The sequence below is a fragment of the Giraffa tippelskirchi genome, chromosome 14, assembly GCF_054371585.1.
Source record: "Giraffa tippelskirchi isolate mGirTip1 chromosome 14, T2T-mGirTip1v1.2.pri, whole genome shotgun sequence".
NCBI classification, from domain to species: Eukaryota; Metazoa; Chordata; class Mammalia; order Artiodactyla; family Giraffidae; genus Giraffa; species Giraffa tippelskirchi.
Window position 1 is genome coordinate 65,088,561 of NC_137288.1, and position 25,701 is coordinate 65,114,261.

Sequence of the window (25,701 nt, forward strand, 5' to 3'; positions counted from 1 at the left end):
ACAGCAGGAATTATTACTGAAAAACATGTCTGATGATGTACCTCTTCTCAAGCTTTCCAGTGGCTTCCCCTGGAAGAGTAGTTATGAAGTTCCCACCCTACCCTGAAAGGCCCTAGATGACGTGCCAGTGCCTCTCCCATCACTCCTCAAGGCCGAAACCTTTGCAGCCACTCCGTTTGCTCTGATTCAGCCTCATTGGTTTGGCTGTTACCAAATAACCACAAACGTCCTCCATCTTGTCAGTCTTTCCACAAACGCCTCTTAATTCCCTCCCTCACTTCAGGTGTCGGCTCAAATGCCAGTTTATCAGACAAGCCGACCCTCCTTCCCCGCCCCCCCCGCCCCCCCCGCCCCCCCCTCCATGCTATTATACTTTCCTCTTTGGTGGTGGTGGTGGTTTAGTCACTAAATCGTGTCCAACTCTTGCAACCCCGTGGACTAGCCTGCCAGGCTCCTCTGTCCATGGCATTTCCCAGGCAAGAATACTGGAGTGCCTTGCCATTTCCATCTGGGGATCTTCCTGACCCAGGGATTGAACCCACATCTCTCGTGTGTCCTGCTTTGGCAGGCAGATTCTTTATCAACTGAGCCACCAGGGAAACTCCTACCTTATTTTTCTTCACTGAATCTTGAGGGCTGGAACTTTGTATTATTCATTATTTAAAGAGCTACCTAAATATTTCTCTGAATGAGGACCCAGAAAGTGGCTTGGAGACCCTTCTGAGGCAGTTGGTGTGCTCAGCTGAGAATTTTGGATTTTATTCCGTAGGCAAAAGGGACCTATGTTTTTGATGCAGGCTTGAGTGAATATTAATTTTTGTTGTTAGTCCCTACATTGATTTATGGCTGCAGTCAGAATGAACTGTTTTCCAAATACTAAAACCAACAGTTTTTCTTCCTTCTGATAGTTAAGTCTTTAAAATTTGATACCACAGCATAAATGCATTATGTTAGTAATTTTTTTAGAAAGTAAAACTATAAAGCAGGCCTTAGTTTTTTGCTCAGAATTACAGTTTTACTGATGTTCCTATGATGTTTTATTGTAAAATAAGTCCCTAGAATGTAGGTGGGTTTTTTTTAATAATAATGTTTAGTTTTGTGGGATTTTGGACACGCGTATGAGAAGACAACAGAAAGAAGCACGAAGAAGTCTCTCGGAATGGGATTCGGAAGTCCTCATGACAGGAGCCCTGGAAGGCCCTTGATAATGCCCCCGACAAATGAACCATTCAGCACTCCTTCAAATCATTTCAGTCTTCATTTTTTTAGACTTGAGACATATATGAAAACATTTATTGAGATTTATTTCATCATCTCCAGTTAAAGCAGTATCAATTTTCTATTAAAAATGAGCGAAGTTTAGCAAACATTTCCCAACTTTCTGCTGTAGTTCTCATTCATTGTGTGTGTGTTTCTGAAATTTCTTACGAGGGTTTAAACTTTAAATGTCCTGTTCCCTCCTGCCCCTTCTTACTTGGGGTGCCTTGAGCAAGTTAGAGCTGTAAGATTGAATTTATGAAGCCGAGCTAATGGGGCTGCTTCAGAACACAGTTGTAGGGACTGAGAGGATACCTGTAAAACGCTGACTTAGCACAGGGCCTCACCATAGGGAAGTGCCCGGTGTAAACTATTGCTAAACACAGCTAATGTCAGGACTTGGTTTCAGAATTTCTCCTAGTTATAATTGCCATTTAGCTGTCTGGGTATGGGTATTTTGTAGAAGCCGATCCAAGTTTTAGTAAGGCCTGTTTAAATTTTTTTTTCCCACTAGAGGGCACTGCCTGCTTTGGCGGTAACAAGAAATTCTGTCATGGGCCTTGATGTTCCGTCACTGGCTGAGTCGTGTCCAACTTTTTGTGACCCCATGGACTGCAGCACACCAGGCTTCCCTGTCCTTCACTGTTTCCCAGAGATTGCTCAAACTCATGTCTATTGAGTCAATGTTGCCATCCAAACATCTCATCCTCTGTCATCTCCTCCTGACCTCGATCTTTCCCAGCATCAGGGTCTTTTCCAATGAGTCCTACTACTCTTTAATCTGGTTTCGAGCTTGTGAAAGTCACTCAGTCATGTCTGACTCTCTGCAAGCCCGTGGACTATACAGTCCATGGGATTCTCCAGGTCAGAATATTGGAGTGGGTAGCCTTTCCCTTCTCCAGGCTTTTGAGCTTAGTGTCTGGCATTCGTTCTCAGTTATAGCCCTTGAAAACTGATGGGATGTGTTAAGAGATGATCTTACCTCCCTCTTCCCGCATCAGATTAAAACTTTTTAGAAAGAAGCATCTCTGTAAGCCAGGTGTATTCCTTAGACTAGGACCCCTATTCTCTTCTCCCTCTTCAGGAGGCTTCAGCCCTGAAGTGGTTCCTGTGATACCACTCATGTCCTTTGTGCTCTGTCTCTCCCTAGTCTTTCCCAACGCTCATATAATGGAAAGGTGTTTTAGCCTAGGCACATATATTTGCCATTGTAAAGTGGTGGCTCTTGAACACCTGGCTTTGGGTCTTCAACAAGATACAGGCTTGACATCTTGAGTTGGGAGTGGAGATTCAAGGGTGGTACCCTTGTCACTTATCCTTCAGGCCTCTTTCCCATTCGTAAAGCAGGTTTTGCTGGTAGACTAAGCCAGCGGTCAAAGCCTCCCCAACAGTCTTCATTTCAAGTCAGAGAAAGGGTGTGAGGTGGGGAAGGAGTTGTGTGCATGCTCAGCGGCTTCAGTCGTGGCCGACTCTGCGATCCTATGGACTGTAGCCCACAATGCTCTTCTGTCCACGGGATTTTCCACTGAAGAATACTGGAGTGGGTTGCCATGCCCTCTTTCGGGCGATTTTCCTGACCCAGGAATTGAACCCACGTCTCCTGTTTCTCCTGTGTTGTAGGCTGATTCTTGACTCATTCAGCCACTTGGGAAGCCCTGGGGAAGGACAGAAAGCAAAAAAATCCCAAAAAGGTGAAATATGAACAAACTTTGATAACACCACTCTTTTGAACCAACAGACCTTGCTCAGGTTAATCTTTTCATGGATTAGTAGAAACTTCAGTTGCCTAGCTAGTGACCATGCCTACAAAGTAACCTTACACAGAGGATGTTATAACATCCTAGTTTGCTTGTGACTGAGTATTTGTTTTCTGTATACAATGGAATGTCAAATTTGAGGGTCCCAGTTTCTATGTCAGGTCTCTACATGGCCATGGCCACAAAGAGGAACCCCCAAACATGAAAGAGTGAGTAAGGTATAGAGAGATGAGGAGTAGAGGGGAGGATCTTCCAGGATGTTCAAAAGGTGGAGGTTTCTATTGTCCAGTAGGGATAGACGGGGAGCTCCCCTTTGAGTCACCTTTGTAGAATATTGAATTGTAAAACTGGAGTCTCTGTATCCTAATTCTAGATTCTAGAAATGTCTAGATTTTTATAGGATGAAATTTTTATAGCATTCTCCATGACCCAGGGTCTCAGATTCAGTAATACTGGTTTGCCATCTCCTTCTCCCGGGCATCTGTCCGACCCAGGGATCGAACCCGTGTCCCCTGCATTGGCAGGTAGATTCTTTATCACCGAACCACCAGGGAAACCCGTTGTCTAGAGTAGGATAGGCAAATTATGGCTCAATTTTGGAATTTAGCCTGCCGCTGGTTTTCTGTACAGTCCATAAGCTAAGAATGTTTTGTACGTTTTTAAATGATTGAATAAAATTTAAAAGATGAATATTTTATGACACAAAGAATACAGCCTCTGTCAACATTACTAGACCAAGCACTCAATATTTCCAACTTACAGAAAAGCAAATTAGAAACAATTTTTAAAAATCACAGCATAATTTCTTCAAACATATAAAAAATGAAAATGAGGCTGAAGTCACAGTAAGTTTAGAATGGCTTATTTTTTAGCCAAATAAGGAAAACTGTTTACTGTCAGTGGGTTTATTAAATTCTGCTTAATTGAAACAACTGAAGGAATGTGTCCAGAGGAGATAAACTTGTTTAATACTATTAACCTCTTAGGGAGAACAATTGACCAAAGAGTTGATGATTTGAGGGAGCAACATTGGTAGTTAAAAATTGGTCTAGTGATATTGATAGAGATTCTTTGGTTTTTCTTGTCTCTTGATGAGTCCAAAAAGTATTACTGATACTATTGTTTTCTTTTTTATTCCAGGGGTCAAAGAGGAGTTTAAAGCGACAAAGAATTAGCCTCTATGAATAGTCTACATGTTACAACTAAAAAGGGCATAGTTCAAAGAATTTTAGAAAAACTAATCAGTAAACATGAAGTGGAATCTGCTAAGATGTATTACAACTTACAGTGACAAAAACATGTGTGAAGCAGAGGAAAAAAACTTAGTGGTACAAATTTACAAATGTTTTGAAATGTAAGATGTTTATAGCTTGCCTGTGGTATTATTCGTTAGTAAGTACTTTGCAGAAAATATTTGAGTCTCCCATGTGTTAACTGAACCAGTATTGTCAATGGTGAACTTAATTTGCTCTTGTGGACTTAACGTTTGTCAGTTCTGTGAATTTTTATCAGAAATAGAAGCTGAATGTTCTTTCTTGCCCTATCACACTTCAATTTGATGACTCAGCAGTGGTAAAGTTTTACTGTGATTTTGTTGTTGTTGTTTAAATCTTAGGGCCAGAATCAAAATTTGTTAATGAGAAGAGCCAGTGTTCCTCCATTGTAAACACTGAATGACTTTGGAAATTAGCTTTTGAGACAGTTAAGCTTCTTAATGAGTTCAACCTAAAGTTGCAAGGTAAAACATCAACTATGTGCAAATCTTATATGTGGTATCGGCATTTTAATGGCAACTAATATGGAGAAGGCAATGGCAACCCACTCCAGTACTCTTGCCTGGAAACTCCCATGGACAGAGGAGCCTGGTGGGCTACAGCCCATGGGGTCGCTAAGAGTCGGACATGACTGAGCGACTTCACTTTCACTTTTCACTTTCATGCACTGGAGAAGGAAATGGCAACCCACTCCAGTGTTCTTGCCTGGAGAATCCCAAGGACGGCAGAGCCTGACGGGCTGCCGTCTATGGGGTCGCACAGAGTTGGACACGACTAAAGTAACTTAGCAGCAGCAGCAGCAGCAATGTGGCTTGCATTTTTATGTCAAACACTGCTCGTGCTTTCAAATGTTAACACAAGAAAGGAGAGATCTCAGTTCAGTTTAGTTCAGTCGCTCAGTCGTGTCCAACTCTTTGCGACCCCATGAACCGCAGCACACCAGGCCTCCCTGTCCATCACCAACTCCCGGAGTCCATCCAAACCCATGTCCATTGAGTCAGGGATGCCATTCAACCATCTCATCCTCTGTTGTCCCCTTCTCCTCCTGCCCTCAATCTTTCCCAGCATCAGGGTCTTTTCCAATGAATCAGCTCTTTGCATCAGGTGGCCAAAGTATTGGAGTTTCAGCTTCAGCATCAGTCCTTCCAATGAATATTCAGGACTGATCTCCTTTAGGATGGACTGGTTGGATCTCCTTGCAGTCCAAGGGACTCTCAAGAGTCTTCTCCAACACCACAGTTCAAAAGCATTAATTCTTTGGTGCTCAGCTTTCTTTTAGTCCAACTCTCACATCCATACATGACCACTGGAAAAACCATAGCCTTGACTAGATAGACCTTTGTTGACAAAGTAATGTCTCTGCTTTTCAATATGCTGTCTAGGTTGGTCATAACTTTCCTTCCAAGGAGTAAGTGTCTTTTAATTTCATGGCTGCAATCACCATCTGCAGTGATTTTGGAGCCCAGAAAAATAAAGTCAGCCACTGTTTCCACTGTTTCTCCATCTATCTGCCATGAAGTGATGGGACCGGATGCCATGATCTTAGTTTTCTGAATGTTGAGCTTTAAGGCAACTTATTCACTCTTCTCTTTCACTTTCATCAAGAGGCTCCTTAGTTCTTCTTCACTTTCTGCCATAAGGGTGGTGTCATCTGCATATCTGAGGTTATTGATATTTCTCCTGGCAATCTTGATTCCAGCTTGTGCTTCCTCCAGCCCAGCATTTCTCATGATGTACTCTGCATATAAGTTAAATAAGCAGGGTGACAATATACAGCTTTGATGTACTCCTTTTCCTGTTTGGAACCAGTCTGTTGTTCCATGTCCAGTTCTAACTGTTGCTTCCTGACCTGCATACAGGTTTCTCAAGAGGCAGGTCATGTGGTCTGGTATTCCCATAGCTGGTGTGAGTCATTACTCTGTTGTCTTTGAGGCGAGGGTCTATATCTTCTGTGATGCTGGTAACTCTCCAGTGTCTGGATATCCGAAAGCTGAGCAATAGATAAGAAATATTTGCATAGTGAGAGCGCTGATGCGTCTTGTTACTGGTAGACATTTCAAAGGAAGTAATCAAAACTGATTGCCCAACTTTGTCTTATCAGCTTTCTCCACCTGAATTGTTATATAATTCAGATAACTTGGAGATGGGGGAAGCTGGGGAAATGTTCTTACTGGAACATGGAAGCACCTCCTTTTCTCCTCCACCAACATGGCATAAAGGAAGAATCTAGTTGACTCAGGTTTTCAAAAAGAAACAGAATTTTTTGATTGAATGTGTTCCAGGAAAATAAACTCCAGTCATTTAATGAAGAGTATATCTTAATATGTATTCATTTGATAGATATTGCAATCAGCAGTTATTCAGTTCAGTTCAGTTGCTCAGTCGTGTCTGACTCTTTGAGACCCCATGGACTGTAGCCCACCAGACTTCCCTGTTTATCACCAACTCCTGGAGCTTGCTGAAACTCATGTCCATCGAGTTGGTGATGCCATCCAACCATCTCATCCTCTGTCGTCCTCTTCTCCTCCTGCCTTCAGTCTTTCCCAGCATCAGGATCTCTTCTAATGAGTCAGTTCTTTGCACTTGCCAAATGTATTTTTAGCATGCTCCTAGCCCTTGTGATGGAGATAAACATTCAGGGAATAAACCTGGCAGCATACTTTAGTGGAAGTAGGACTAGAGATACAACTTTATAGGGATACAAGTTTGTTTCAGTATGTGGTAAAAAAAAAAAATAGATTGCCCAAATGTAGAATGTTGCAATATGTCAGAAATTTATTGTTTACACAAGAGTTTGAGATGAGAGTGTTCTTGGTTGGCAGATGGGTTTCTTCTACATAGTGAATCAGAGAGCGAGACTCATTCCCTTCTAGTGGCTCTGCCCCCACCCCAGTGCATCACTGTATCCAGCTGGTCTAGATAGAAGGCTCATTGTATTGGCAATAAGAAAACTAGGGTTTTAGTTACAATTCTGTTATCTTAATGTAAGCAGGTTTTTTTTACTGTGATTTTCTAATTTGTACAGAAAGGACAGTTCTATAAATCATTCGAGGTAATGGATGAGGATGTAGCACTTTGACTTACTAGGAGGGGCAGTAGGTGATTTATGAATTCACCTGTCCTTCTGCCATTTTAAAATAAGCAAATTATTAAAGTAGTGAGTCTACTTGTGCTTATTAAAAAGGATTCATTGGGCATTTATTATGTGCAGGCTCTGTATGAAACACTTTACTTATGTTAACTGGCTCAATCTTTTCAAACCTTTATGAGGGCAACATTATTATCTCCATTGTAAAGATGAAGAGGACTTCCCAAGTGGCTCAGTGTTAAAGAATATGCCTGCCAATGCAGGAAACATGAGTTTGATCCCTGGGTTGGGAAGATCCGCTGGAGAAGGAAATGGCAACCCACTGCAGTATTGTTGCCTGGGAAATCCTGTGGATAGAGGAGCCTGGTGGGTTACAGTCCATGGGGTCGCAAAAGTGTAAGACACAACTTAGCGACTAAATAACAAACAACAAAAAAATGAAGAGCTTGAGGCACAGGAGGTTAAATAACTCGCCCTGGGTCACACAGCTACTAAGTAGCAGAATTAGGATTCAAACCTTGATGGTCTGGCTCTAGAATTTTCACTCTGAATCGTACACTATGAAATTGTGCACTGGTTATAGCCATTGGCAGGACTGATACTCATCTAGTATATACTGGTGAGGCCACACCAACTATATTTCTACTGAATCTTATTGATCACTCATTGTAAAACACATCCCCTTTTTAGAGATGTTAAAATGTAGAATTTTCTGTCTGACAAATGCACCAGGAAAATATGTTTTACAGTACAGTAATAGCACAATGAGAAAATCACCTTACTAGCCCCACAGGTAAATTATTTTGAATATTTTATTATCTCAAAAATAAAAGGCCATACATTTAAATTCCAGGGCTTTATGGGAAAAGGCTAAATTGATATGAGTCACTGACGAGTCTTAGATTTGACACGATATGGTAGGAAAGTCACAAAGTCACTCCCCATCATTTGAGTACAGATTAGCCTTCAGCCTTGTTAGAGTCAGAGCTGCCTGACCCAGACAGGATCTATATTTTTACTACATGCTCTCCTAATAAGCTACTTGCAGGCAGCCAGACATATAAAATAGAATGCAAGTAAGTATGCCTAACAAGTGAAATCGTGTCAGGACTCCAAGTCTTAGCTCAAAATTATGTTTTCAGATTGGCCCTGTCTTTTCGTTCTGTCTTAGACAGAGTTACTCTCTTTGTCCTCCCAAGATCTTGCGCATACTTCTATCATAACTCAGCACATTGTTGGGGGAAACTATTTGCTTTCCTTTCTGTTTTTCCTACTAGATTATACACTAATAAAAGCCTTCTTAATGGGTAGAGTGGTATACAGCCTGAAATAGAGTAGGCATTCAGTCCTGTTTATTGAAGGTATAAAAGGACAAAGTAGATAATTAAATAGTTAATTCCTCTAGAGAATGGTAGATAAAGAAGAAAGTATGGGAGACCCCTGTAAGTTAATGGTTACTCAAGAAAGTAGGTTTGCTTAACCACAAAACTAAGCAGGCTTGCTTAGCAACAAACCATGTCACAAAAGCATGAGATGTGCCTCAAAACAATAAAATAATGGTGGCATGAGGCCCACATTCTGCTCAGCGAGCTCAGGGAGTAAATGACCCCTATGACATGCTCTCTGCACACTTCAAATTCAATAATTTATGGAAAGGTGACACTTGAAAGACCCTCATTGTACTGAGACCTGAAATAATTTTTCCATGGAGCCCCGACAGTCCTGACTTGACCATGTAGGGACAAGAAAACTCCTGTGCCCAACCTGGAGAAGGAGCTGATGATGGAAGCATGATGTCTACTCAAGAGTGAGGAAGGAGGTGGTCTATTCCCCCTGCCCACTTTTCCTTTGATAAAAAGAACGTAACCCACCAAGTTCCTGGGGTGGGCACCTTTTCACCCAGCTGTTTGTAAGCCTCACAAATGTCCTATTCTAACAAATAATTTATCTTTAAAAAATATTTATTTATTTTTGGCTGTTCTGGATCTTGGTTGCTGCTCACAGACTTTCTCTAGTCACTTTGCCCCTCACTGAATTCTTTCTGTGCTGAGACATAAAGGACCAGAGCTCCTTAGAACCCCTAAAACACCACCTACTGGTTTCAGATGGTTGATTGTTTTGTGGGTTATAGTAGTAGATTTTTAGCTTACTTAGGGCACAACTCATCACCAGGAAAGATGATGTAAAATGAATTTTAAAGATTTAACTTTAACAGCATTATCCAATAAATAAACCACATAGAACAATCAGTCACACTGTCAAGAGACAGGGATTCCTAGATGGCACCAGTGGTAAAGAATCCACCTGCCAATGCAGCAGACCCAAGAGACACGGGTCAGTCCCTGGGTTTGGAAGCTCCCCTGGAGGAGGAAATGGCAACATACTCCAGTATTCTTGCCTGGCAGGACTGATGTGGGTGAAAAAATATTTGTACCCACATCAAACTCTGCAGAGAACCCAATGTTATGGGAGAATCTTTTGATAAAGGGTATCTTTGCTCCTACTCTAAAACTAGGTGTGTGATTTGGAGCAGGTATCACACTTCTTGGTGCCTAGGTTCCTAATTTACAAAATGGGAATAATCACCAGAATACCTGACAGGATTGCTGTAAGAGTTAAATCCTATGATGTATGGAAAGCACTTAGTACTGTGCTCGGTACTTAGTGGAAGGGAGGAAATAAACAGTAGTAGCTACTGTTATTATCTGTTGTATGTGTCATCAGTGAGCAAAGAGTGGTGGACCAGAAGTGTTATGGGTCTCTAATTTGGCAATTCTTTCTATGGGGTTTTTTTTTCAACCAAGATTATTGTTTAAGAAACAGCTTCCTTATTTCATTTCCTTGACTTCCAGCTTTATATAAGCACGTCCTAACTTGAGAATGATCATTCTTCTCAGGGGTTTCTGAATTTGCTAAAGCTACATCCCTGCCCTGTTGTTCTTTTTCAGTGAATTGCTTGCCCTCTTAGCCAATGGACAACTTAGCATTTGAAATGCACGAAGATGCAAAGCGGAAGGTTGTGTCTGAGGGATGGTAAGAATGTAAATGGGGATTTACATCTTGAGATTACTTGCCTCAAAATCTTTATGCGGATCTTAGGAAAGAACCCTTCCTTAGACCAGTTTTCTTCAAGTGACCTTCTTCAGAAAGGTAGCATGTCCTATTCTGAAAATCTCCTGACCTGCCTTTTCTCTCATGAACTGTTAACTCCTGTAGCTATTTAGTGGCCCAGCTTTTTATGAATTGTTGTTCATGGCATTAATGAGTTACTTATTGTTAAATATAATACCCTCATACAGTGTTAAACTGAATATGTTGGTAAATGATTATGCTATACAAAACATATCATTAAATTAAAACATTAAAAAAAATTTTATATATTAAAAAAACTACATTCAAGTATTATAAAATATTGGCAATATTCTCTCTGTTGTATAATAATACATCCTTGTTGCCTGTCTTACACCCAACAGTTTGTACTCTTATTCCCCAATCCATTGCTCTTCCCCTGCCTACCCACTGTTAATCATTAATTTGCTCTCTATATGGTGAGTATGCTTCTTTTTTTTGTTATATTGGCTAGTTTGTTGTATTTTTTTAGATTCCACATATAAGTGATATCATACAGTATTTGTCTTTCTTTGTCTGACTTATTTCACTTGGCACAGTGCCCTCCCAGTCCATCCATGTTGCTACAAATGGCAAGGAATTTTGTTCCTTTTTTATGACTGAGTAGTATTCCATTGTATATATACAGCATCTTCTTTATCCAACCATCTGTTGATGGACACTTAGGTTGCTTCCATACCTTGGAGATTGTAAATAATGCTGCTATGAACACTGAGGTGCATGTATCCCTTTGAATTAATGTTTTTGTTTTAAATATATACTTGGGAGTAAAATCTCCAGGTCATATAGTAGTTCCATCATTAGTTTTTTGAGAAACCTCCGTATTGTTCTCCATAGTGGCTGCACAATTTACATTCCTACCAACAGTGTACAAGGGTTCCAACCTCTTCCCCACACCCTTGCCAACATTTGTTATTTGTGTTCTTTTGAATGAGTGTTAAAGTAAGAATATCTATGTTAGAATTATTAGTGATCAAAAATTTACTTGCTCAGAGAGCAAGACCAGGAACTCAGAGTGCAGTGGAAAAGGAGTCCTTGACATCATTGATGATAATCATCATTTTAGTGGTCAGAGGAGTAAGGGCAAGTTGGTTCAAAGGATGGGGTGTGTATTTTCTTGGCAGCTTTCAGTAATGTGGATTGTAACTCAGAAATAATACTGTTGTTTATAGCATATATTTGTGATATGAAACCAGGAAGTAGTAATATAGAAATACATGGAAATACTGTGACGTAGAGTTGAGTGATGACTTAGGATCTCATATAGGTAATACACAGGAAGAAGGGAATTTACTGAAGCTATTTAAATGAAGGAGGGAGGGAGAGACGGACACTTGTCAGGTCAGGCCCATGGATTACTGATATGTTACTTATTCCCATGCATGTACCCATACACATAAATGCATTTGTACATTCTGGAACCAAACATTCTTAGAAAATAACTCTTTATAACCTCATTGATTTTGAGGTGAAGAAACTGGTAGATAGGTGCCAATTGACTGACTTGGAAGTACTTAGCTGGGTACTTAATTTCCTTAATTTATTCTGTGCCCCAGTCCTCAAATGTTTATTTTTATTCTTGTTTATCTGGGTGTCATCTGATGCATGGGCTATGTGTGAGTGTTCTACAGTCCTTGCACTTGCCCAGCTGTTAGGCTGAAGAGAGAAGCCAAGTCAGCAACAGAGACATCAGCGGTGCACTGGACAGGGAGTCTTACAGGTCAGAGGCCAAGGGCCTGGAGGGACACCCACCAGCTACCGCCGAGGGCAGGCAGGACACAGCCTCGATTTTCCCTGCACAGGGGAGGAGGGGGCTATCAGTTACAGGGGGCATGATGTCAGAAGGGCTCCTGGGTTGCAGGGAGACTGTTGGAGCGCATCTCCCCACAGCTCTGGGTTAGCAACCATTGCAAGGGCCACTGTTCCTCCGTGATGATTGAACATACTGGAGCCGGTGTGGTCCGAGGGCTGAAACAATCATTAGCAGGGCTCAGGCCGATCATGCACGTGGTTACTGATTAGTTTCCCCTTAGCAGGGGAGGAAGTCGTGCACATCAGGTAAGAGTGAGGCAGGGTGAGGCAGGGGCTGTACAGAGAGCAGCCATCTTGTGGGGCCTGACCATACTGTGAGTGTATGTGTGTGTGTACTGATTTACACATGTCTCATTTTAACTCAGTATAAACATCCCACAAATGTGTTTTTTTTTTTTTTTTAAATAAAAGAGGAAATAAACCAAACTGTGACAGTTGGCGATGTTTCTGATGCGTCAAGAGTGGAGAATAATTTCTAATTTCTTCTAGGAAAGGATGAGGCAGTGGTCACTGATGAGCATTTTCCTGGTGTGTCTTTTGGCCTGCACCATTACCACAGTGATCGGAGTCCTGATTCTCTCCTTGGTTTATATCAACAACCCTCAGCCCCATTCAGAACCCGGAGCCCAACCTCTGCAAACAGCAATTCCTATGGTGCCAAAGGCTGTTGACTCAAAATTTCAGTTTCTTAATCATTTATCTAAATCCAAGGTATGGATCACACGTATTAGGAAAATGAATCATCTATTATAAATGATGATTTCAAAATGAAGTTTCCATTGCTAGTTGACTAAGCTTTGTCCTCTCTTCATCGGAAGGAAGCAGTTGTGGGCTGTTTGGATGAAGGGAAGTGAGGGATGGAGAAGGGGGAAAGGTGGGTGGATGTTGGCTCCAGGCTGAACTTTTCTTTAGTAGCTGGTTCTCTGGCTGGAGGAGAGAGGTGCAGATGGACAGATGGAAAGCCCTGTGTTCTCTTGTCAAGACAGGTGTTCATTTTTCTTTCTAACAGGGACTGATGGCACTGTTGTTGCCTGAAGTCTTGCAGACCTGTCCTTTCTCTTCTTTTTTTGGGGGGGGGACTCCAGTATCCACTCACCACCATTTCTTTTTCCTCCTGCTGCCCTCTCACTCTGTGGGCCGTGGTGGCCTCACATTCCTCAGGAGGTGGCCTCCATGCTGATGGTTCGCTTATGACTTTTCAGGTGTTTGAGTTCCCTGGTGGCGCAATCCAATGGGCCCGGTACAGGAACAATGCCAAAGACTACCTCAGCATTGAAGAAGAGGCCTTTGGCAGCAGCTTGAACAGTCAGAGATCACAGATGAGTCTGGGGACCCTGAGAATAAAAAGCAATGGCCTCCGGGCCCCTCATTGGCACTTCAATGCCAATGAACATGGCTATCTTGTACAGATATAACCAGTTTGCCCACATTCTGTATTTGAGCATTTTTGCTGTGTGTCCTCAGGCTATTATTTAGGTTGTTGCAAAACCTACTTAACTAATAGGATGATAGACAACATCCAGGTTTTGGCTGTGTATCCAATTAGACCAGTTAGCAGTGCCGTGGAACATTAGCCTGTTTGTTTTAATTATTCGTGGCATCACTTTGAACTTCTTTCTTCAGTATGAAATCATTTTTCATACATTGTTAAGCTCGGATCACTGTTCCATCCTTTGAGCCAAAGCTAAAACTGGTAGCTCTGATCTAATGATCAAAGAGACTATAGCTTCTCTTTAGGGAAAAAAGCAGGGACTGGAATAACGAACTAGTTTGCTGATGTTCAATCTGGAGTCCCTGAGATCAGCCAATGGGATGCCCTTTTGTGGCTTTTACCTTTCAAAATTCTTTGGAAGTCAAGCGAAACAGAGCTGGAAATGAAATGAGTGTACTTCCCTGAATTGCAAATAATTCATTAATTCTGAAATGTATTTATGGCTTCTGTATTCCAGACGCTGGGGAAATTGGAATGATTAAGCTTTCACAGAACTTTCAGAGTTTGGTCTTACTCTTGTAATCTTGTTAATAGATCAGCCAATTTTTGTGTGTGACATATTTCTGTTATTGCAATAAAACTCCTTTTTTATACTTGGACAATTCACTCGATTTTAGAATTTACAACAAGAAGAGACATTAGACTTTTATCTGTGAGATTAAACCCTTCTTAGAAGAATACTTGGACATAACAGTAAACTCACTGTGTTATTACTATTATTATTATTAAAATTGTATGTAGGCTTTTTCTTACCTGGTAAATACATACACATCTGTATGAAAACACACAAACATACACAAGCATACGCATGCATGTTTATGCACCCATCTATGAACACACACATGTGCTTGCAATCATTTTAAACTAGGATGATCTTAGAGCTCTAAATGCGAGGGCAAAAACTGGTTTTTAGCAGGGTGAAAATATTACCATTTTTAATGTCTAAAGCATAGATGTACATGTAGTACATAAGCAGTATGTGTATACCACATACAGGTCTACAGTACCTCTGTAATGTTAACATTTCATAGGGTGGTGATTAGAAAAACAGTCTAACATGGTACCTTAGAAGGCAGGTAATGAAAAAAGTTTGAAGAGCATTGCTCTAAATTGACGTTGGGATATGCTCTTCCATTTACGTTTCAGGGGACGGCATGGGTTGGGGTGGTTGACAATGGTGCTGTCATTACCACGTACAATGTTACAGCTGGCCAAGTGATCTTCTTCCAAAAAAACACAGTGCACTGGATAAAGAATGTGGGGAGTGAAGACTGCTTTTTCTTGCTCTTCTTTTCTTCACATGAGGAACTTCAGACCTTGGATGTTGATGATGTATTTTTTTCTACACCTGAGGATATTGCTTCCAGGTCACTTAAGGTCTGTATCACTGCTGAGAATACTTCCAGGTCACTTAAAGTGTGTACCACTGCTGAGAACAAATCCTGAGAGGGTGTGCATTCCGTGGGCACCAAGAGGGCATGACTATTCAAGTTTCTAAGGTAGCAGTCAACAAAGTAACCGTTGGGTAATGGGCTCAAGGACATGACTTGCTTCCCACTTAATACATAAACCGCCTCGAAGTTGAATTGCTCTTTGTTTTCCCCTATGAAGGCCTTCTATAGGAAACTATTTTTAAAAAATATTTTATTTTAATATTTATTTCTTTGGCTGCATCGGGTCTTAGTTGTGGCATGAGAAGACGTTGCAGTGCGCAGGCTTCTCTAGTTGTGCGTGGGCTCCAGAGCGTGTGGGCTCAGTAGTTACTCTGGGGCATGTAGTTCCTCAGTAGTTACTCCGTGGCATGCGGGATCTTAGTGCCTCTACCAGGGATCAAATCCAAGTCTCCTCCTATCCCATTGGAAAGCGAATTCTTAACCCCTGGACCACTAGGGAAGTCCCGGAAACTACTGATATAATGAATTGGTGTAAAGGTTATGATAGTAAAAATTACTGTAATTTTTCATCTCTGAAAAGCCATAAACTCATCTAGGGAGAACTTTGCTACAGACGATATAATTGTGTTTTCTTGATCTAATGCAGAGGAGCCCACAGTTTTTCCTGAGGAATAGCTGCTTTTGATCTCTCTCAGTATCACTGGAGAAACTGCTGATGGTGCTGGGTTTAAAGGGTCACATGTAGATGCTGAAAGTGCAGATCAGTGATCAGAACTGGAGATGGTCCATGCATGGCAACTCGGAGGGGTTCTGTGGTAAATTTAGGGAGCTTAATAGTGGGATTCTGAGATTTATCTTGCAGTAGATCCTGCTCTAACGTTTTAGGGGAGAAGTAGAAGAAATGAGTGGTTAGAGTGAGAGTATTGGTAAGCATGGGAACCAGTGTATATTTTTGCAGGAGTTTATGTTGACCATAAAGTACCAGTGCCAATCCATTGAATACTTGGAAGATTTTCATAAAGATCACAAGTCTTGGGCTAGTTGCGGTCAGCTCTTTTCACTGGGCCATTGAAAACCACCCTGGTGTCAGTGCTACCCTATCCTCAGCTATCCCCTTCTGTCGCTAAAATTTGTAGAATGTTTCACAAATACCTTTTTTTTGGACATTTTAATATATAATAACTTTGTTGAGAAACGTAATCCATGTACTGTAAAATCCATCCTTTTTAAAGTGTATAGTTTCAAAGTTTTTAGTGTGTTAGCAGATCTGTGCAACTGTCTCCACTGTCTGATTTTAGAATACTTTCATTCCCTCAAAAAGAAATGGAATTTCACTCCCTCACTCCCCTTTCTCTCCTACCCCCAGGCCCTGGCAACTACTGGTTGGCCTTCTCTGTGGATTTGCCTGTTCTGTCTATTTCATATGAATGAAAACATACAATATGTGGCCTTTTGTGTCTGGCTTATTCCGCTTAGCATAAGGTTTTCAGTGTTCATTCATGTTGTAGCATGTATCAGTACTTCGTTCCTTTTTAAAATTTAAAATATTTATTTTATTTATTCGGCTGTACTGGGTCTTAGTTCACACATATCTTATATGGTCTCTTATGTGTTTCAGCCTGAAGGTGGAATTAATTTCATTAGAACATTCCATAAGCAAAAGGAGGATCAGGGGGTCAATCTTCCTCCCAACTTGGCAGAACTGGTTGTCAATGCTAATTACTCACAGTCTCCAGATAGCTTTGTGTGGAGGTACTTTTATGACTTGAAAGGTACAGTATGTTATTTTGTGAAGGCTTTTTACTTTTTTGTTAATTATTTATATACATAGGATTAAGATGTAATGTATTTTGTTTTTTTTTACAGCGAGTCATAATCAAGAGAACTTTGAAAAAACACATTTCTCAACAGAGTAGGAAATGAGAGAAAAGGCCTGGAAGCAAATGAGAATGTGGGAAAAAAATTCAGAGTGTGAGGGGGTGTGTTGGGGCTGGGCAATGCTGTAGGAGAAAAGCCTGATGAGAGAGGAGGGGTCCAATCATGTAGCAATTAAGGGGTTTATTTTTATTTATTTTAAAATTAATAATTGATTAATTTGGCTAATGGGATCTTTGTGCAATCAAGATCCTGTGAAGACCTCCGCATGCAGGATTTTTGTTGAGGCACATGGACTCTCTAGTTGTGATGCACAGGCTTAGTAGGTAAGGTGCTTGGGCTTAGTTGCTTCGCAGTATGTGGGATCTTAGTTCCCCCATCAGAGATTGAACCTGGGTCCCCTGCATTGCAAATTGGGTTCTTAACCATTCTCACCACTGTACATATTAATAGTTGCAATTTTTTTTCTTATGAGAACTTACAAGATCTTAGTAACTCTAACGTATGCATTGTGAAGTGAAAGTCCTTCAGGTGTGTCTGCCTCTTTGTGACCTCATGGACTATGGAATCCGTGGAATTCTCCAGGCTGGACTACTGGAGTGGGTAGCCTTTCCCTTCTCCAGGGGATCTTCCCAACCCAGGGATCGAGCCCAGGTCTCCTGCATTGCAGGTGGATTCTTTACCAGCTGAGCCACAAGGGAAGCCAGTGTATGCTTTACAGTGTTATTAACTATGGTGTCTTGTTCTGCATCATGTCCCCATGACTTGTTTATTTTATAACTGGAAGTTTGTGTCTTTTGACTTTCTTCACCCATTTCAGCCACCCCCATTGCCTGCCTCTGGCAACTACCACTGTGTTCTCTGTACCTGTGAGCTTGAGCACGTAGATTGTTTCCATATCTTGGCTATTGTGAATAATGCTGCAGTGAACATGGGCTGCAGCTGTTTCTTTCAGTTGGTGTTAGTTTTTGTTTTTGAAGTGATGACCAACCCAGCAGAATTGTGGAGAATGATTGAAAGTGGCCAGATGAGAAGCAGGGAGATGAGTCAGGGACTTTTGTAGTCTCTCAGGTAGGGGATGATGGTGGACTCTCTCTGTGAGACAGAATTGTTGAGAAGCAGGGAATATAGAGTTGCCTAACTAACAGGACTTCATTGACTGATCGAGGAGAGAGGTAGAGATTGGTATTTAGGATGAGTTTCACATTTTCCATGGGCTTCCCTGGTAGCTCAGACAGTAAAGAATCGACCTACAATGCAGGAGACAGGGTTAAATCCCTGGGTCGGGAAGATCCCCTGGAGGAGGGCGTGGCAACCCACTCCAGTATTCTTGCCTGGAGAATCCCCATGGACAGAGGTGCCTGGTGGGCTACAGTCTATAAGGTCGCAAAGAGACGTTTTACAGCCAGGTCCCCTGAGTTGAATGTCTTAAAGAGGTCACTGTATGTTAGAAATTTCAGGAGAACTTGGGAAGGTAGGATAGCATCTGGCAGTATCAGGTCGACATCTTGGCAGCACACAGGATGTGCTATAGCATTTCCTACCACATAAACTTCCTGTGACTGTAGAAGGGCTGTTCCTGGGATGCATTTGGCTCACCTTTTGTGGTACCATTTTGAAGTAGTTTTGTCTTATTTTGTTCTTTAAATTTCATCTGATTCAGGTTCAAAAGAATATCAGTTTCCAGGAGGAATAATACAGTTGGCACAATACTGGAAAAATAGAAATGAACTGAGCCACAATGAAAACATTTTTAGTGAATTCCTGAATCAGGTAATTGAGAAAAATGTTTTGATGATTATCAAAATGGACGAAATATGAGCCTTAGGTTGGGTCAGTTTTTTTGGACAAAGCAAAAGGAAAGAGCTAGTCAAACACTTGATCAGTGCAAGCTAGTGATTGAGGCCTCATTGTGAATTTGGGAGCTTAACTTCTTGGCATGGATGCTTACATTAACAAAGAGACTGGAGGCTTGTCAGATTTCTCTTTTCCTGTGTTTTAAATGCTCAACTGGCGGTATTGTTTAATGACTAAGAGCACAGCTCTTGCCTCAAATCCCATGATTCAAACCCCAGTTCTGCCATGGTGTGTCCCTAGTTTACTCAGGCAACCTAGGCTTTAATTTCATCTCGTAACGTTGGTGGCAATCTTGCAAGATTGTTATAAGGGACAAGTGACGTAATAACTGTGAAGGATATAAAAAATTGCCTGTTCTCAGTGAGGGCTTTATAAATATTAGTTACTACGATGATTATATGAATTGTTAAATTGCTGAGTTGAATGTTGGCTAAATGTTGGAATTCATTTTTCTTTTTCATTCTCAAGCATCAAAAAGCCCTCAGTTTGAGTACACTCAGGGTTTATAACAATGGATTACGACAGCCACACTTTCATTTTAATGCAAATGAAATGGGATATGTAATAAGTGGATGTGCAAAGGTAATTTCTCTATGAACAGTTTTTTTTCCTAAACTTTTCTTTTCAGTGCAGAAGGAGGCAAACAGGAGGTATTTCTTTGTTTTGGTTCAGTTGTTGGTAATAGAATAGGACTTTGTGCAAATGGCTTTCTGGGCATGGTTTCCATAGAGGATACCATGCATGTCCTGTGAGGTAACTTCCAAATTTGCTCTTAGCACAAGAAGGGTTCTAAGAACATCTTAGAACTGATAAAGAGGTTTATCGCTAATGGTGAAGGGCTGGAATACCTGCTTGCATTTTCTGAGTTTTGCATTCTTAGGCAACGCAAGCGTTTGGGGACCATGAAATTGGCTGTTTGCCTCTCAGTGTAATATGAGTGGGGGTGGCGGGGAGGTGTGGAGCCCCAGTAGGGTGGTCATATATCCCCTTGGTGAAATTACTCATAGCACCCCCTTTGACTCTACAGAGAGTCCTAGTTTGGGTGATCAATTAATTATATGGTTACCATAAGAAAAACTATACAAAGTAGCATCTTACCACAGTGATTTGACAGAAGCTCCTCTGGGCTTTCGTAGGGCTCCTGGGAAGATCTACAGGTAAAAATGGGCTTCTCTAGCTTATATCTGCCTCAGTCATGACAGATAGAATCAGACCAGACTGAAATTCACCTTTTATGTCATCCGGAGAAAAGTTTTATGTTTTTAGAGGCGACAGCTGTAATAAACTGGAAAAGGGCATTGTCGTCAACCCTCCACAGATTTCCTTTCGAGGATCAGATGTTCTTTGTGATGTGCTCTGTGTGCGTGTGTGTGCGTTCAGTCTCCAACGCTCTGAAAGGAAGACCCGTAGGATGCTGCTCTCCCAGAAGGCTGACTTTTCCCAAATGAGTAGAAAGGAGGGGTTAGGGGTAGTAAAACACTGAAATTTAAATCCTCTGCCTAATTAGTGAATGAATGTCATTGATACCCTTAATTAGAACATGGCAATTAATGCTCTTTTTGTATGATGTTCTGCAGTATTGATTTCACTAATGCATTTTGAGGGACATTTACTTCAGTAGAATATCTTCTGATTTTTGTGGAACTCTGTCTCAGAAACAGGAGCGTGAACGTGAAGGATTGCCTCTTTTTTGCTGTTTTCCTTCTCTGAGAAGTCCCTTTATAACCATGTGTTTTTATTGATCTGTTCTTCACTATGAATACTTATCCTTACTGAATATTTGATTTTATTTGCTTCAGTTCAGCATAGTTTTCCCCCCCTCCTTAGGTGGGCATTATCAATGCTCAGGGTTCCACAGAGTTTAACATTCACATTGGAGATGTGATATTTTTCCCCACTGGAACCCAGCATTACATTAAGAGCACATGCGATGAGGATTTGCTTCTCCTTCTTGCCTTCAGCACTGGAGACCAGGTGAGAATACGCCAGTGTCAGAGAAGTTGGTGAGTGCCAGTGATGTGCAGGGTACTCTGCTGAGCAGTGTATCTGGGTCATAGAGGGGACTCAACACATGGATATTGAATCGATGACTGATTTAATGAACTGGCTGAACCAATGTGTGAAGGGGAGAATTGGAGATCAAATAATCTTTTCATTTGGTTATAAAGGGATCCAGTACATCACATTTCTGTCTTAATTCCCCTAATTCTCAACCAACTGAGAAAAAACACGAAAGAGTCGTATGTGTGTGCTCAGTTGCTTCAGTCGTGTCCGACTCCTTGCAACCCCATGGACTGTAGCCTGCCAGGCTCCTCTGTCCATGGAATTTTCCAGGCAGGAATACTGGAGTGGGTTGCCATGCCCTTCTCCAAGGGATCTTCCCAACCCAGGGATCGAACCCGTGTCTCTTTAAGTCTCCTGCATTGGCAGGCGGGTCCTTTACCACTAGTGCCACCTGGGAAGCCCAAAGAGCAGCATACAGAGACTTAGAAAATCATTTCTATTACTAATCATGAAGATATTTGGGAATATGATTAGCATCTGTGGGCAGGTGGGTTTCCTAATATCTATTGGGATGGCCAGGATTGGGTTGGCTTACTGGTGTTGAGGTGAGCTCTTACACACCTTATGGCACAGAGAAGCACAGCCTGATTTTTGAAGCTTTGCCAGCTCCCATACAGAGAGGGAGGAGGTGAAGTAAGCATGGCCAATTTCTTCTTCTGAAATTTATGGTAGAGAGATGAGGGAGAAGGAGAGAGAGAGAAAGAGGAAGAGGGAGGAAGGAAAAGAAAGTCTCTTGTATATGAAAAGAAACCGTAGGAGACACGAAGTTGCATGAAGTATGACTGAGCATGCTCCCGAGAAGGAGTAGCATTCCCTCCCATCTTTTTTTTAAGCAAATCTGACATATCATGATCTGTATTATAAGACATGTAGTAAGATAAATTATTTATTATATTAATCGTTGTTTGCTTTAAAAAATTCATCCCAGTGTGCCTTAATTAGATGGAATAATGTGTTTGAAGAAAAAGAATAAATAGTAGAACTTAGGTTTTAGAAAAAGGTCTTAGGACTAGATTCCCTGCTGAGACAGGGTGAGAATTATGAGTCTGGGGACCCCTGGGGCAGGTCCAGAAACAGACAGGCCGTGGTTCTCTTGGCCATGGTTCTTCCCACATGGAAACCCAACAAGATCTCCACCGGGGAGCTCAGTGTGAATTCAGTAGTTTCATCAACAAGACCTGTACCAAGAGGTGAGCCTGTCCTGCTGGGTGATGCTCATTTTCCATGATGACACTTACCCTCTTTAAGGGAGACTGGAAAACTTTGGAATCTGCTTCTCTGAATCTCCAAACCTTTCTGGGGGTACCTGGGGTGAGGTTTGTGGAGAGCTCTTTGAGTAAGATATGCACTGGAAAACTTAACAGCTGTAGACTTTCTCGGGGCAAGGTGGGGGATAGGATTCCAGTGTCCCATACTTTTGGAGTCGGTCTCACTGGAGTCAGACACGACTGAGCGACTTTCACTTTTCACAAGATACAAATTTCGAGTTATAAAATAAATAAGTCATGGGGACATGATGCAGAACAAGGTATACACTGGCTTCCCTGGTGGCTCAGCTGGTAATTTCACTGCTACTGCCACCCCCTTGGTCTTCATTCTCTACAGTTATTATAAGAACAAATCATGAAGCAAAATCAAATCCAATATAAATAGGAAAAGAAGGAAAAAACATCAAAAGAGAGGAGGGAGGGGGGATGAGAGACAGTCTGAGAGATGGAAACACACACCCAGAAGGAAACAGAGAATGAGAGACAGGAACACAGAGGAGACGTACGTGCCCAGAAACACACATAGAGAGATGTACAGAGACACAGAGACATGCACAGAAATAGAGACGGAAACCACAAAGAGAGTGACACAGACAGAGAGAAACAATGCAGAGATATATGAACAGAAGGAAACTCACGAACATAGACACAGAGAGGGACAGAGACCCGTAGAGAGGGGGAGACACAGGAGGAGAGACACAGGGACACATACATACCCACACACAAACAGACCTACACACAAAGGAGAGGGAAAGGCAGACAGACCTAGAGAGAAACACACACGTAGAGGTTCAAAGACATATAAGCTCAGAGACACACATGGACACAGAGAAAGGCAGAAACGCAGTGAGAGACACAGGGAGACCCACATACCTGCAGAAATTAGGAGGCGGGCTGAGAAAGGAGGTGGTGTCAGAGGGGGAGGGGAGCAGGAAGAAGGGCAGGAAGGTAGTGATGGAGAGAGGGCGCAAGGGTGGACAGAGTCAGACCAGCTGGGCAGCCCAATCCCAGAGAAAGAGACGAACGACTGTCTCTGGCTGCGGAGAAGGAGGGCCACTTACCTGGCCGCCAGGTGAGCCTCCATCACGTGCCTCTGGGCATGGAGCTTGGACAGGCCCTTTGGTCACTAATCCCTGCTTCTAGGTGGACAGAAGGTCTTGCTCCCTCTTTAAAGAGAACTAGCCCCCAGTGAGATGGAGGTCCCTTCTAAAGAGATGCCTCAGCATCTCTAGCCATCAATCACTTTCCTTATTCCTGGAGTTGAAAAGGTGAGTGCCCCCTGGCAAGAGAAGACCAGCTCAAGGGGTCCATTGGCAGGATTTCATAGCTCCTAGTGTTACATGACCATGCAGCTACCATCTTGAAAATGCCCTGATGGCTGTAGGATCGCTGTGGCCATACTTTGGCTCTGACACCTCTTCTTCTGGTTTCCACTGACAGTTGCAAACCCTTGACATGGACGATTATCTCCAGGCCACCGCAGACCACATCCTTGCCCAGCTTTTCTTCAAGAAGCAAAGTGAATTTAAGAAGATCCCTCAATTCAAGGAAGACCAGGCAGTCAACCTGCCTTAGATTTGCTGATGCGTTCATATCTATTTTTCTCTTTTCATATGTTATTACTGTTTTTAAAGAAGGTCCACTTGGCTCATGAACTTGGAGCTCCTTACAGAGTGACATTGGTCAAGCAGGTGTGAAGCAGCCCCATGGGCTCATTTAGCTAAGATCATAGGCAACTCATGCTAAGCAAACACTTCTGTGTACTCTGTGCAGCTTATCTACAGAGGGTCTCTGCTCAATTAAATTACTATTTTTTTTATGGATTTTAGTATGCGTGTATACATTTGTTTATTTTCCTTTTCTTGCATCAAATTTATTACCCCAAATGAAAATCCATTCTTTTTTTGCACATCAGTGAAACTTAGTGCCATGCTTGTATTTTTCATCACTTTCACGGTTATTCATCTCTGTGAAAGGAAGTATGGAGATCAGCCTACTTATGTATGTACATACGGATGCAGCCAGGAGAACCCAGGTACATCTAACCTTGTCTAGAGAGTTTAGTGTAGAATCTTAGGTTAGCCACTCTCAACGCTTTTGTTGACATGAAGATATTTTTTATAAGGCTCAAAATTTCAAGGACTCACACAAGTTGTTTTCTTATTGTATATTAGCTGAGAAAATACTTAATGGCAAACTAGTTATAAATTCAATATTCTCTTTGAATGTATTTGAATTTTATTAATCACATCACAGACTACTTACCTTTGAGGAACAGTCATCCCTATATTTGAGAAGCAAGTGTTTCTTTAGTCTATTGGCAGGGTGTGTATGTGGATTTGAAGATGACTTTTCATCACTTGGAAACTGGTAGGAGCTAGTGATCTCTTAAGTTGGGGGTCATTGTCTTAAGTAGAAAAGAATTTGTTCAAATCTAATCAGTGCTTGATTTTTCTTTGTTGTTGTTTTGTCACTAAATCGTTCTAACTCTTTGTGATCCCATGGACTGTGGCCTACCAGGTTCCTCTGTCCAGTTTTCCTGGCAAGAATACTGGAATGGTTTGCCATTTCCTCCTCCAGGGGATCTTCCCAACCCAGGGATTGAACCTGTGCTTCCTGCACTGGCAGGCAGATTCCTTAACTGCTGAGCCACCAGGGAAGCCCTGAGTTTTCTTTATAGTTTATCTTAATAGGTATTTGGTACCTCTGCATTTTGCTTGGGTACCACTATCAGTTCTGGGCTACACTATATACAACTCGAGTCAGTATAGATGCTTGTTAATGCTTTCAGCCAGCACCCTCTTTCAGTTATATTTCCCTGACACATAATGAAATTTTTAGATATTTTAAGGATGTTTGTTCTTAGCTGAAGAAGGAGTCTGTTTATATGTTCCTTTCTCTCTATCTCTCTCTATGTGTGTTTCTCTCTCTAGATAACTTGCTCTGTTGACTGTGTAGAAGACAGAGAATCAGGAATGACCCCCTTTGATGGGGGAGTAGCCATCTACATATTGTACATGATCAGGTCATGAAAGACCTGTCATCCCTTGCTACCAAGGTGTATTCACCTTATTGCCATTTTCCAGGAGAGCCAGCCGAGATCAGAGCTTCATAGCACAGGGGATTTTGTGATGGTAGTCTTGCTTTGAAGAGACTTTGTAGGGAATGCGTCATCATCCAGCAGGAGGAGCATGGTTGAGAAGATGCAGGGAAGAGCGTAGGACAGTAGGTGTGTGGAAGGTGGATGTCCAAAGAGAGGTGAAATAGTCATAAAAGGAGACGGCAGTGCGTGTAGACAAGTCTTACCTGCAAGTCTTGTTTTACTTTGGGACTTTTTAAAAAATACTATAAACCAGGTGATAATCCCTTTTCTTGTGTCAGGAAGTGTATCTGATTACTATGTGGTCATTTAATAAAGATTTTGTGTATCTGCA

General features: G+C 41.8%; 2 protein-coding genes across 17 annotated transcripts in view; both read left to right on the top strand.

Annotated features, from left to right (window-relative positions):
- The window catches only part of C14H18orf54 (chromosome 14 C18orf54 homolog), a 32,670-nt gene extending 28,301 nt beyond the window's left edge, over window positions 1-4,369 (top strand). For 15 of the 16 annotated variants that reach the window (XM_081562190.1, XM_081562182.1, XM_081562179.1 and 12 more), the window contains one exon: window positions 4,155-4,369. In XM_081562190.1, coding sequence (XP_081418316.1) covers window positions 4,155-4,173 — 19 coding nt within the window. In that variant the 3' untranslated portion in view covers window positions 4,174-4,369. Of the gene's footprint in view, window positions 1-1,094; window positions 1,371-4,154 lie in introns of those variants that run through there. The other variant, XM_081562170.1, reaches the window with a different exon arrangement.
- LOC145534527 (uncharacterized) lies at window positions 4,155-25,701 on the top strand. Its single transcript, XM_081562217.1, has 11 exons — window positions 4,155-4,342; window positions 4,630-4,752; window positions 10,325-10,409; window positions 12,812-13,028; window positions 13,520-13,640; window positions 15,050-15,186; window positions 16,822-16,975; window positions 18,742-18,851; window positions 19,404-19,517; window positions 20,763-20,909; window positions 23,708-25,701. The coding sequence occupies exons 3-11, from the start codon at window positions 10,348-10,350 to the stop codon at window positions 23,840-23,842; spliced, it is 1,197 nt and encodes a 398-aa protein (XP_081418343.1). The 5' UTR covers window positions 4,155-4,342; window positions 4,630-4,752; window positions 10,325-10,347; the 3' UTR covers window positions 23,843-25,701.